Source organism: Engystomops pustulosus, chromosome 6 (genome assembly GCF_040894005.1).
Source record: "Engystomops pustulosus chromosome 6, aEngPut4.maternal, whole genome shotgun sequence".
Lineage (NCBI taxonomy): Eukaryota > Metazoa > Chordata > Amphibia > Anura > Leptodactylidae > Engystomops > Engystomops pustulosus.
Window position 1 is genome coordinate 30,298,154 of NC_092416.1, and position 12,498 is coordinate 30,310,651.

A 12,498-nucleotide genomic window follows, 5' to 3' on the forward strand; every position below is an offset into this window, starting at 1 on the left:
GAAGAAGATGGCGAGGTGGGGCAGAAGGCAAGAACAGAGGTGAGGAGGAGAGTAGAGGGCAAGATGAGGAACACGTTAGAAAATGAAAGGATAGGACATGCCAGAACAGAGTTATGGTGAAGAAGAAAGTGTAGGTTACAAGCATAGGAAGGTGGAGGTTGTACAACGCGAGGACTATTCATGCAGTGACAGAAAACCAGTGGTGGAATGGAGATCTACCATGAAGTGTAATAGAACATGAGCCTTAAAGGGGTCAGAGCACCCATCCCCGACCTCTCCCACTGACAACCCAATAACAGCTGATTCTGTCATACAGTCCCCAGCAAAGGGTGGACTGAGGGTCTGGTGGTCACTGCTTATCCCATACATAAACATTGGATGAGAAGACCACAGGTTAGATATCTGGGGTGAGGAGGAGCTTGGTGGGATAGAGCACACTGAGGAACCGGTGGATAATGGGTGGTTGTTATGATTCAGGTGAATACGTTACAACTTTTAGGGAAACAAATTAACCAACGAACCAACGAGAGAACGAGCCCCTAGCACTGGTGAAGGCAGACGGTACGTACTGTGGCCACTGGTATAATGCTGCAATTTGTCTGTGTATTCAGAGTCTGCTCTTTCGAATCCTCGTCTTCTGGAGGAAATACAAAGCGTAGTTAATCAAACTATCACACAACTACTACTACCCCTGTCAGACAGCTCCCAATGGGGGTACTATACAAGAATCACATCATCAGGGTGCAGACCATGTCCACCTCTGAGAAACATCACCACTACATGACATCTCAGCAGCGTTGGTAGGATAGACAACACATGGGATACTCTACCTATTGCAGACGATGATGATGACAACCAGAGCGATGAGGAAGACCAGACCGGCAGCTGACGAGCCAATAATTAGTGGAAGCTTTTCCTGAAAGCTGCTCTGATATTCAGCTGGAATGACAGATTTGGCATTACCCAGGGGGCACACGTGATGCCGGTGACTACTACAATCAATATCCAACTCAACACTCACCTTCCGTCATGGTCTGGAAATACATTTTGCCGCTGTATCTTCCGTATCCAGCCACGGTCCGCGCCCTCACCTGAAAGACGTATATGGTGCCCGCCTTCAGGCCAGAAACTACCACAGTGTTGGTCGGGCTCTTCACCACCGATGAGTTGTGTTCGGTCAGGTCCTGAAATGACACAAGACAGAAGATCTTACCACACACCTGTCCCCGATGCAGTGTGACAGCAGAAGGATGACAAGAAGACCATCACCTTCCCAATGTGAAGCCCTTTACAATAATATTTTAACAGGTGCTGGGGAAGTCATGCAGAAAACCCGGGATTGTGGAGCTGCCAGTGCACGCCTAGCCCCTCGGGGCACCAGGTGGGCGCTTAACATTCCTGCCTCTAAGTGAAGTGAAGATGTCTGAGGGGCACTGCCGCCAAACAGGTCCAGAGATCTGACACACTAAAGATCTAATGTAGCTGCTATGGACACTCAGAAGATACTCTACTATCCTGGCCATGGGTAGGTAGTAGGGTGTAGGGAGTCTACCACCAGACCATTCAAAACTACAGACAGTCTTAGGTCCCTGGAGTTCTGTGTAACCAAAACTTTATGTATGTTATTAGTAGCAGCAGAATTGTGAACACTGCATTTACAATCCAGGGTTGTAGGTGGGGTCACATCCTCACACTCTTAGCTCTCTTAAGTTATCAATCAGACTACAGACCGTGTTAGGCATTGTCCCTGGAGATCTGTGTTATAACTTTCTGTATGTTGTAAGTAGCGGCAGAATTGTGAAAACTCCATTTACATTCCAGGGTTGTAAGTCCGGTTATATCCTCACACTGCTGTGCTCTTAGCTCTCTTAACTTATGAATTAAACTACAGACAGTGTTAGGAATTATCCCTGGAGATCTGTGTAATCAAAACTTTCTGTATGTTGTTAGTATCTGCAGCAGGACTGTGCATTTCATTCCAGGGAAGTAGCTGGGGATCATATCCTCACACTGCTGTGCTCTTACTTCTCTATTATTATTAAGACTAGGTGTTAGGCATTGTCCCTGGAGTTCTGTGTAACCAAAACTGTATGTATGTTGTTAGTAGCAGCAGAATTGTGAAAACTGCATTTACATTCCAGGCTGGTAGGTGGGGGTCATTTCCTCACACTGCTGTGCTCTTAGCTCTCTGCTATGATCTACTCAACAGACCATCACTTCCAGCGACTGCTGGAGTATTTAACCAGAAACCTGCTATAGTTTTTATATCAATCCATTAAAAATTAGGACAATCCCTTTTTCATAGATCGGGGACCTGGATAAAATTTTAGGGACCCGATTCACCCCTTGAAGTGAGTGGGTCTATGAAGAAAACGGACCATGTATGGGCTGATCATGTATAGAAATAATACTACAGAGAATCGGCACAGTCCTGTGAATTTAATTCAACTCTAAGCAGAGGGAAGTGTGGTGGAACACTTCAAGGCAGAGAGCTCAGATCACAGCAGTGTGAGGACATGAGTCCAGTGCATTTGGAGAAGCTACAATCCTGGAATATACATTTTTTCCCAGCCTCTGTACCACACAGTGGCTCCGTGGCTATGGATATTATCTCCGGATCTCATCTCTTTCTCCTTCTATTTCTGGTGTATTACTCAGGACGCACTATTCCCGGAGAGGAGCCGGGGGTCGTCCTCTGTTTCAGCTCAACTACATCACATCAGTCAAACACCTTCACGTCACATTGGTCACGACAGTCAGGAGCCGCGCAGGTCGCTCCCACCTGCTGCCGGCGCAATCACTGCCGCATGTCAAAGTGCTGAGCTGTGTGAGAGCGGCGCTGCCCGCTGACCCCTGAAATACCCCTTCACGTGACACCGGGGCACGTGACACCGGGGTGTTTAGATTTCTCTAGTTACATAATAACCCCGGATGTGGGTAGAGCAGCTCTGTAGCGGCTGGAGGTGTCGATAATGAGGAGATTGTTAGTCATTACCGTAAGTGTTCGCTTAAATATGTTTATCATTACTGTGTGCGGGCAACAAGGGGTTAATTATTAACCGTGCACTGGCATGTGAGAGGTTAATGATAAAAGTGCTTATTCAGAACCTAAGTTAGTAAAGTTTAATCCGCTTCACAACTTTTTCAACACTTTTGGCCTATTCCTGCTCTTAACTGAAGATTTGTTACAATGTATTGGCACAGAAAATTCAGGTAAACACTGTATCAGCACAAACTTCTCTTCAGTGCTGATATCTTGTTACAATGCATCAGTGTGTTCAGGGTCCCCACACATGAGCAATTCTAAGGATTCTGGAATACCCCTTTCAAGCGAAGCTGTTACCTCATTAAACAAGTACTTCCTCGGGTCAGGTACAAAATGTCCTTTGTCAAAGTCATGAGAAAGTGATCAGAGAAAAGTCATATTTTGATTGAGACGAGTCGAGTTTATAGGCTGAAAGGGGTCATCACTTTAGACTCCTCTATCTACTGTTCTAGAAACATGCTGCTGGTGACACATTAAAGATAAGAATTTCATCTTTAAAATGGCATTAGGCTTGTGAGAAACAAGCAGCTAAAGAAATACGCAAGAACGTTATCTTTACCTGCGGCTCATATTTACAAGTCTTTAACTCCCTGTATCCATGGATCTGTAGATCACAGAACCAAAGGCCTGATACAATCTGAAAGATGAGACACCGGATGCATATTTCTAGGTGCTATGGAGCCCAAAATAGGGATGTCTGGAGTGATGCTCCCCCTGGTGCCTCCAAAATTTACTAATCTCAGGCAAAATATGACTCTTCTCTTTGGAAGAGATTTTTTTTTATAGGTAAAGGGGTGAGAACTCGTACAAAAGAGGAAAGGATATTTTATAACCTGAGGGGCTGGTAGTTTATTGGGGTAAAATCCGGAGTCCTTGAATGGCACAAAACTGATACAATTATTAAAATGACGGGGCACAGGTGCGGATGTGAGGGTCTATGCTGGTGGCAGAGCTGGAGGTCCCACCTTCTCATAGTACAGGAGCTCGTAGTCCAGGATGACCCCGTTGGGCTGGTCCGGCTGTGACCACGACAGTGTGATGCTGTCCACGGCGCGGCTCACCTGGTGCATGATGGAGACGCTGGATGGAGCTGGAATAGAGCAGAATAAAGAAGGAGTTTAGTGTTGGAGCATCCGCGCTCCTGACAGCAGGGTATGGGATTACTGGAGCAGAAAGTTCACCTCTCGTGGTGATGGCGCCCCTGACAGCGAACGCCGCTCTGCACTCAGGAGCTGTCAGCTTCAATAGCAGCACTTGGCCTATATGCCAGGTCAGGCAGCGCACAACCCGGACTCACCAGCTCCTCGCTGACCAATAACATGAGCGCTGCGGTGGGGGGGCCCGGTGCCTGCGGACTACACCCCCCAGCAGACAACGCAGTGCCTGACCTTCGGAAGGAGAGGGGGTCACCGGTCACACGAGGCCTTTCATTTATTTTTAAATGCATTTTATTTTGATGCTCAGTCTAAAATATTAAAATCCGTATACCCAGTCTAACAGGTCCGGGGCGCTGGAGCCACGTAGAGAGTGTGCGGGGAGAACGTGGTCAGAGGAGAGACGTGGCCGGGCGGTGTGACGGTGACAGGAGGACATGATGGCACTGTAGGAAGGAGTGAGGGTGACAGGAGGACATGATGGCACTGTAGGAAGGAGTGAGGGTGACAGGAGGACATGATGGCACTGTAGGAAGGAGTGATGGTGACAGGAGGACATGATGGCACTGTAGGAAGGAGTGATGGTGACAGGAGGACATGATGGTAATGTAGGAAGGAGTGATGGTGACAGGAGGACATGATGGCACTGTAGGAAGGAGTGATGGTGACAGGAGGACATGATGGCACTGTAGGAAGGAGTGATGGTGACAGGAGGACATGATGGCACTGTAGGAAGCAGTGATGGTGACAGGAGGACATGATGGCACTGTAGGAAGGAGTGATGGTGACAGGAGGACATGATGGTACTGTAGGAAGGAGTGATGGTGACAGGAGGACATGATGGCACTGTAGGAAGGAGTGACGGTGACAGGAGGACATGATGGTAATGTAGGAAGGAGTGATGGTGACAGGAGGACATGATGGCACTGTAGGAAGGAGTGATGGTGACAGGAGGACATGATGGCACTGTAGGAAGGAGTGATGGTGACAGGGGGACATGATGGCACTGTAGGAAGGAGTGACGGTGACAGGGGGACATGATGGCACTGTAGGAAGGAGTGATGGTGACAGGAGGACATGATGGCACTGTAGGAAGGAGTGATGGTGACAGGAGGACATGATGGCACTGTAGGAAGGAGTGACGGTGACAGGGGGACATGATGGCACTGTAGGAAGGAGTGATGGTGACAGGAGGACATGATGGCACTGTAGGAAGGAGTGATGGTGACAGGAGGACATGATGGCACTGTAGGAAGAAGCGATGGTGACAGGAGGACATGATGGCACTGTAGGAAGGAGTGATGGTGACAGGGGGACATGATGGCACTGTAGGAAGGAGTGATGGTGACAGGGGGACATGATGGCACTGTAGGAATGAGTGACGGTGACAGGGGGACATGATGGCACTGTAGGAAGGAGTGATGGTGACAGGAGGACATGATGGTACTGTAGGAAGGAGTGATGGTGACAGGAGGACATGATGGCACTGTAGGAAGGAGTGATGGTGACAGGAGGACATGATGGCACTGTAGGAAGGAGTGATGGTGACAGGAGGACATGATGGCACTGTAGGAAGGAGTGACGGTGACAGGAGGACATGATGGTAATGTAGGAAGGAGTGATGGTGACAGGAGGACATGATGGTACTGTAGGAAGGAGTGATGGTGACAAGAGGACATGATGGCACTGTAGGAAGGAGTGATGGTGACAGGAGGACATGATGGTAATGTAGGAAGGAGTGATGGTAACAGGAGGACATGATGGCAATGTAGGAAGGAGTGATGGTTACAGGAGGACATGATGGCACTGTAGGAAGGAGTGATGGTGACAGGAGGACATGATGGCACTGTAGGAAGGAGTGATGGTGACAGGAGGACATGATGGCACTATAGGAAGGAATGATAGTGACAGGAGGACATGATGGCACTGTAGGAAGGAGTGATAGTGACAGGAGGACATGATGGCACTGTAGGAAGGAGTGAAAGTGACAGGAGGACATGATGGCACTGTAGGAAGGAGTGATGGTGACAGGAGGACATGATGGCACTGTAGGAAGGAGTGATGGTGACAGGAGGACATGATGGTAATGTAGGAAGGAGTGAAAGTGACAGGAGGACATGATGGCACTGTAGGAAGGAGTGATGGTGACAGGAGGATATGATGGCACTGTAGGAAGGAGTGATTGTGACAGGAGGACATGATGGCACTGTAGGAAGGAGTGATGGTGACAGGAGGATATGATGGCACTGTAGGAAGGAGTGATAGTGACAGGAGGACATGATGGCACTGTAGGAAGGAGTGATGGTGACAGGAGGACATGATGGCACTGTAGGAAGGAGGGATGGTGACAGGAGGACATGATGGCACTGTAGGAAGGAGTGATGGTGACAGGAGGACATGATGGCACTGTAGGAAGGAGTGATGGTGACAGGAGGACATGATGGCACTGTAGGAAGGAGTGATGGTGACAGGAGGACATGATGGCACTGTAGGAAGGAGTGATGGTGACAGGAGGACATGATGGCACTGTAGGAAGGAGTGATGGTGTTGTCATTGACAATATGAGCCATGGGAACAGAAGGAAAATACTACAAGGAAGACTGAAGAGAATTTGTGAACAGATAATGTGCAAAGTCCTAAGTGGCCTTGGTCCTCGTTGTGCCGCTGTCAGCCCCTTCCTGGGCCTTGCCTTTGTTCTTGTTATGTGATGGTAATATGAGGAACTAGCACTAAATCCAGTCTGGAAAACCCCTGGCGCCACACTCCAGTTCTGTAGCTTAGTGGCTCCTCTCTGCCCCCTACAGGCAGGCTGCATGCTGTGCCATTCCACACACTACTCGTACGTTAGTCTCAGGCCCATCACCCTTCCACCTGGACAAGGCCCTCTCACAGGGAACATGACATTTCTATCACACAAGATCGGAGATTGAGCAGCAGGAGAGCCACTCGTTACGTGTTCACAGCTCCACGTGATGTCTGCTCCCTACAATGGAGGACACTTTTCAAGAACAAATGTGTAATCTTCTCCGCAGGAGGGTGTATCATGGACAGAAGACCAGAGCAGTATGGACCATACCGGTTATTGATCCTAATCTCCAACAGAATATTAAAAAAAATTATGGGGATGGGGGGGGGGGGCTAGTCTGGGGTTACAACTCAGTCGTCAATATCTCCCATGATCCTCTATCTGGATGAGACCCCCGAGCTGGGGGCAATATCTCCCACCCTGATCCAATATGGCTCAGGTCACATTTCTATATCAGATTAGCGCAGAGGAGACTTCGGCAATTCCCAGCAGGATTACAATCCTGGCAAGTGAAATGCCAATATTTAAGTGCCCCCCTCCTCTTATCATCATCAGCAGCAGGCGGGGATGAAGGAGAAGGGACAGCTGCATGTGACAACATCTCTGTCCCCCCTATTCCTAAGTATCTGGTTACCGGGGGCATAAGGCCAGAGACTCAGGAGGGAATTCTGCTATTTATCAATGACTCTCCTTCTGGAAGGACAGGAGAGACCGGGTCACGGGCAGAAGGCAAAGCCCAAGGTGCCGACAGGCGGCTGCCAACAGGTGGGCTCAGGTGAATCACTTGCAGCGCCCAATGCGTCATCCACCGCCCCGAGAGGAAAAAGAGTGGATCCCAAGAGCTGACAATCTGACTATAGAAGAAGGTCTGCCCTTGTCCTGCCATGTCCACAGCCGTCCCCTCAAACTTCCATTTTGCCCTTCAGTTTCTGCTCCGATTGACCCCCCAGGCCTACTCTATGCTCACCATGATTCACCCCCCGCTTCTCCTGTAAGCCCCCCTTAAGCTGCACAGCATATTTTAATCCTTTTTAATGACAAAGAGGTCACTAGAATGATCCCCGGGCCTTCACTAGTGATGGGGAGGGGGGCAATGTGACGGCTAAGAACGATGTACAACGTACCCCCATTTCACAACTCTACCCCTACACTACATTATTCCACAACACTACTGTCACTCAGAATATCCGTCTCCCCAAGAGCTCACAATCTAATCCCCTGCCTCACATCCCAATGAGCTGTAGTCTCACCCTGTAGCACCTACACATTCGGTGCCCTGCATCTAGCTGAGGGGTATAGCGCCCCCGATACATTCCCAGCCGTCCACACGTGGAGGTCCCGGCCTAGTCCTAGCTTTCTATCACATGATTAGCGCAGGAGATAATGTGCAGGATACGTGATCCCCGGGCGGCTCGCGGCATGACAGCTGACCTCATTTCGGAGTAGTAGAGCCGTGTTTGCGTACACAGACCCCACTAAAGCATCAATTATGAATGCAGAGCATAGCGCCACAGCCAGGCTTCCTGACAACCTGGAGGATCAGCACGACTGGGGGAGGCAGCTCTGTGCCCCTCGCCTCACTAAATGCATAATTCATACTGGTAAAATGCATGTAGAGTATAAGGCAGGAGAATGGGTACCTCCAGTATATGGCAAAGGCCCCACAACTTGGAGGTGCTACCCTCTAGTGGCCAAATAAACATGAAATGCAGCAAACTTTTTCCCAGCACAAGCTATGGGTACCGGCCCTTTAACACTGGACACTTACCTGCCTGGTTAGTAGTTATATTCACAGATGCGAATTGTGGAGAGTACGGGCTCTGGTCAGTGACCCCGTTCACAGCTTGGATCTCGAATGTGTATTGTGTGTGCGCCAGCAAGTCACTGATGTAAACTCGGGGTTCGGTAAGGCCCAGCTGGCGGGGTGCAAACTGGACGTTATCTCCGCAGCGTGTACAAGCTCCCCGACCCGAGCCGCAGCTCTTACAAATGATGTTAAATACAAGATCTTCGCGGCCTCCTGAATCCCTCGGTTGTGACCACTCCAACATCAGGGAGGTCTCGTTGACACTGGAGATGACGTTCTGGGGAGAAGACGGCGTGGCTGCGAGAGAAAAGAGAAAAATCATCAGAAACAGAGCAATACATACACTGCTGACCCTAACAGCTTACACTCAGAAGAGTGGACCTCATCACAAATTACACTCCATAGAGAAAGTACACTCTGATCTGCCCCGTGTACCACATTAATTGCCCCCATTTATCAAAAATGTCCCCAAAACATGACACCTACTAGTGCAAGGCATCTGTAGAGGATCCGAGTCTGCCCGGTAGTAGCCCGTTCGGCACACACAGTTAGTGGCCCCCTCAGAGGTGGTCCGGCTATTAAAGGGACAATGTATGCAGCTTTCATCTCCCTGGTTTGGTTTGAACATTCCCGAAGGACACCCTAAAATAAGAAAAAAGTTCAATAAAGTTTTGTACAAAACACAAGGCAAAAAAATCCTAAATAAAATTGGTGCAAAGTAGGTTTCTGCCCCTCAGATAGTGAGAGGTGCATTATACAGCTCCCTGCTCCTCCGGTAGTGAGAGGCGCATTATTCAGCTCCCTGCTCCTCCGGTAGTAAGAGGCGCATTATTCAGCTCCCTGCTCCTCCGGTAGTGAGAGACGCATTATACAGCTCCCTGCTCCTCCGGTAGTGAGAGGCGCATCAGCTCCCTGCTCCTCCGGTAGTGAGAGGCGCATTATACAGCTCCCTGCTCCTCCGGTGGTAAGAGGCGCATTATACAGCTCCCTGCTCCTCCGGTAGTGAGAGGCGCATTATACAGCTCCCTACTACACACAAGTCCCTGCTACTCAGGGGAGGGAGAAGGCACTACACACAGGTCTCTGCTCCTCAGGGGAGGGAGAAGGCACTACACACAGGTCTCTGCTCCTCAGGGGAGGGAGAAGGCACTACACACAGGTCTCTGCTCCTCAGGGGAGGGAAAAGACACTACACACAGGTCTCCGCTCCTCAGGGGAGGGAGAAGGCACTACACACAGGTCTCTGCTCCACAGGGGAGGGAAAAGACACTACACACAGGTCTCTGCTCCTCAGGGGAGGGAGAAGGCACTACACACAGGTCTCTGCTCCTCAGGGGAGGGAAAAGACGCTACACACAGGTCTCTGCTCCTCAGGGGAGGGAGAAGGCGCTACACACAGGTCTCTGCTCCTCAGGGGAGGGAGAAGGCACTACACACAGGTCTCTGCTCCTCAGGGGAAGGAGAAGGCACTACACACAGGTCTCTGCTCCTCAGGGGAGGGAGAAGGCGCTACACACAGGTCTCTGCTCCTCAGGGGAGGGAGAAGGCGCTACACACAGGTCTCTGCTCCTCAGGGGAGGGAGAAGGCACTACACACAGGTCTCTGCTCCTCAGGGGAGGGAGAAGGCACTACACACAGGTCTCTGCTCCTCAGGGGAGGGAGAAGGCACTACACACAGGTCTCTGCTCCTCAGGGGAGGGAGAAGGCACTACACACAGGTCTCTGCTCTTCAGGGGAGGGAGAAGGCACTACACAAGTCCCTGCTGCTCAGGGGAGGGAGAAGGCACTACACACAGGTCTCTGCTCCTCAGGGGAGGGAGAAGGCACTACACACAGGTCTCTGCTCCTCAGGGGAGGGAGAAGGCACTACACACAGGTCTCTGCTCCTCAGGGGAGGGAGAAGGCACTACACACAGGTCTCTGCTCCTCAGGGGAGGGAGAAGGCACTACACACAGGTCTCTGCTCCTCAGGGGAGGGAGAAGACACTACACACAGGTCTGCTCCTCAGGGGAGGGAGAAGGCACTACACACAGGTCTCTGCTCCTCAGGGGAGGGAGAAGGCACTACACACAGGTCTCTGCTCTTCAGGGGAGGGAGAAGGCACTACACAAGTCCCTGCTGCTCAGGGGAGGGAGAAGGCACTACACACAGGTCTCTGCTCCACAGGGGAAGGAGAAGGCACTACACACAGGTCTGCTCCTCAGGGGAGGGAGAAGGCACTACACACAGGTCTCTGCTCCTCAGGGGAGGGAGAAGGCACTACACACAGGTCTCTGCTCCTCAGGGGAGGGAGAAGGCACTACACACATGTCTCTGCTCCTCAGGGGAGGGAAAGGCACTACACACAAGTCCCTGCTGCTCAGGGGAGGGAGAAGGCACAGCTCATTTTTCTGTAGGTAGAAGTCTCTCTGTTTCTCTGGAGTGGTGGGAATACAAATTCTCCACTTATTTATCCCCCATCTTAACACGATCCAGTAATTAAAGAAAGAGGAGATGAGCAGATAGACAGATATATATATAGATATCGATATGTAAACCCCATCCAAACTTGTACCCTACAGATATGTATACATGTAGGTATGTAAATCCCATCCAAACTTGTACCCTATGTCAGGAGGTGAGATGAGGTATATAAACTTCAGGAGGAGACAAGTGTTGTAGACGTCACTGGTGCTCCATGGCCTCCTCCATCCCATATACACACTGACAGATTGTTTCATCCGGAACGTCTAGTCTCCAGGGTGGGGGGTGCAGTGTTGACGGCCCTGGGGCCGCTGTAATGATACTGTTTATATAGAGAGAATCGGTATCCAAATCACGACAAGGAGCTTACAGCGTCCAACATCATCTCAGTTTTCTCAGCACCTTAAATGGTTACGACCAGGTATTTCCAGAACATCCTCTCTAACCACAGACAAGATTGGGCGAAACCACCAAAGAACAGGGCAGAAAATACCAGAGACTTAATGGAGCAGATAATCCGGGATCTGTCAGAAAATTCACTGAAGACCTTACACATGACGTAAGGGACTTCAACTCCATTCTTGGGACGTGGTCTTGTTCAGATGGAGCATACCAAGATGATATGTATTACAGGCGGTCCCCGACTTAAGGACACTTGACTTACAGACGGAGCTCTCTGCCCACTGTGGCCTCTGGTGAAGATCTCTGGATGCCTTAATGTAGTCCCAGTGGGGGACTAGTGGACATTCCCGCTGGAGTTCACCGAAAGTGCATTGTCCGTCTATAATGCACTGTGCCGCGATTCAATAAGATCAAGCGCCCGATATCCTGTATGTGTCCCTTCCCCGCTCAGGTCCGTTGGAGTTCACCTTCTTCTTCCTGGTGCATGTAAGTGCTTGGTCTTGCGACACAATCTCAAAGTTAAAACCCGTGCTCAGTCCGAATTAGTCGGACCGTCCGACTACACGCCCTCTAATTTGTGTCGCATGGAGACCAGCGCAGCTGCGCCAAAAAAGGGTCCGCATGCTCTAAAATCCTTGCGCGGACGCTTAAATACCCGTGCAAGCCACATAATCCACGAAAACAGTGCACAGTCCCCGAAAGTGCGCGGCGCGACCCTTAGTAAATGAGCCCCAGTATGTTTTATGGATAACCCTTATTCTGAGGACAACTCAAAAATTTGAAAACCCATTTGTCACTGGGGCAAATGGGGTGTTACC

The 12,498-nt window shown here is 50.2% G+C and overlaps 1 protein-coding gene across 6 annotated transcripts in view; it reads right to left on the reverse strand.

Annotated features, from left to right (window-relative positions):
* The window catches only part of EPHB2 (EPH receptor B2), a 71,086-nt gene that overhangs the window by 7,632 nt on the left and 50,956 nt on the right, over positions 1-12,498 (reverse strand). For 3 of the 6 annotated variants that reach the window (XM_072155443.1, XM_072155439.1, XM_072155444.1), the window contains 6 exons: positions 9,300-9,455; positions 8,775-9,110; positions 4,012-4,136; positions 1,022-1,184; positions 831-939; positions 522-637 (listed from right to left, as the gene is read on the reverse strand). In XM_072155443.1, the coding sequence (XP_072011544.1) occupies positions 522-637; positions 831-939; positions 1,022-1,184; positions 4,012-4,136; positions 8,775-9,110; positions 9,300-9,455 (1,005 nt within the window). The remainder of the gene's footprint in view (positions 1-521; positions 638-830; positions 940-1,021; positions 1,185-4,011; positions 4,137-8,774; positions 9,111-9,299; positions 9,456-12,498) is intronic. The other 3 variants (XM_072155442.1, XM_072155440.1, XM_072155441.1) reach the window with 3 other exon arrangements.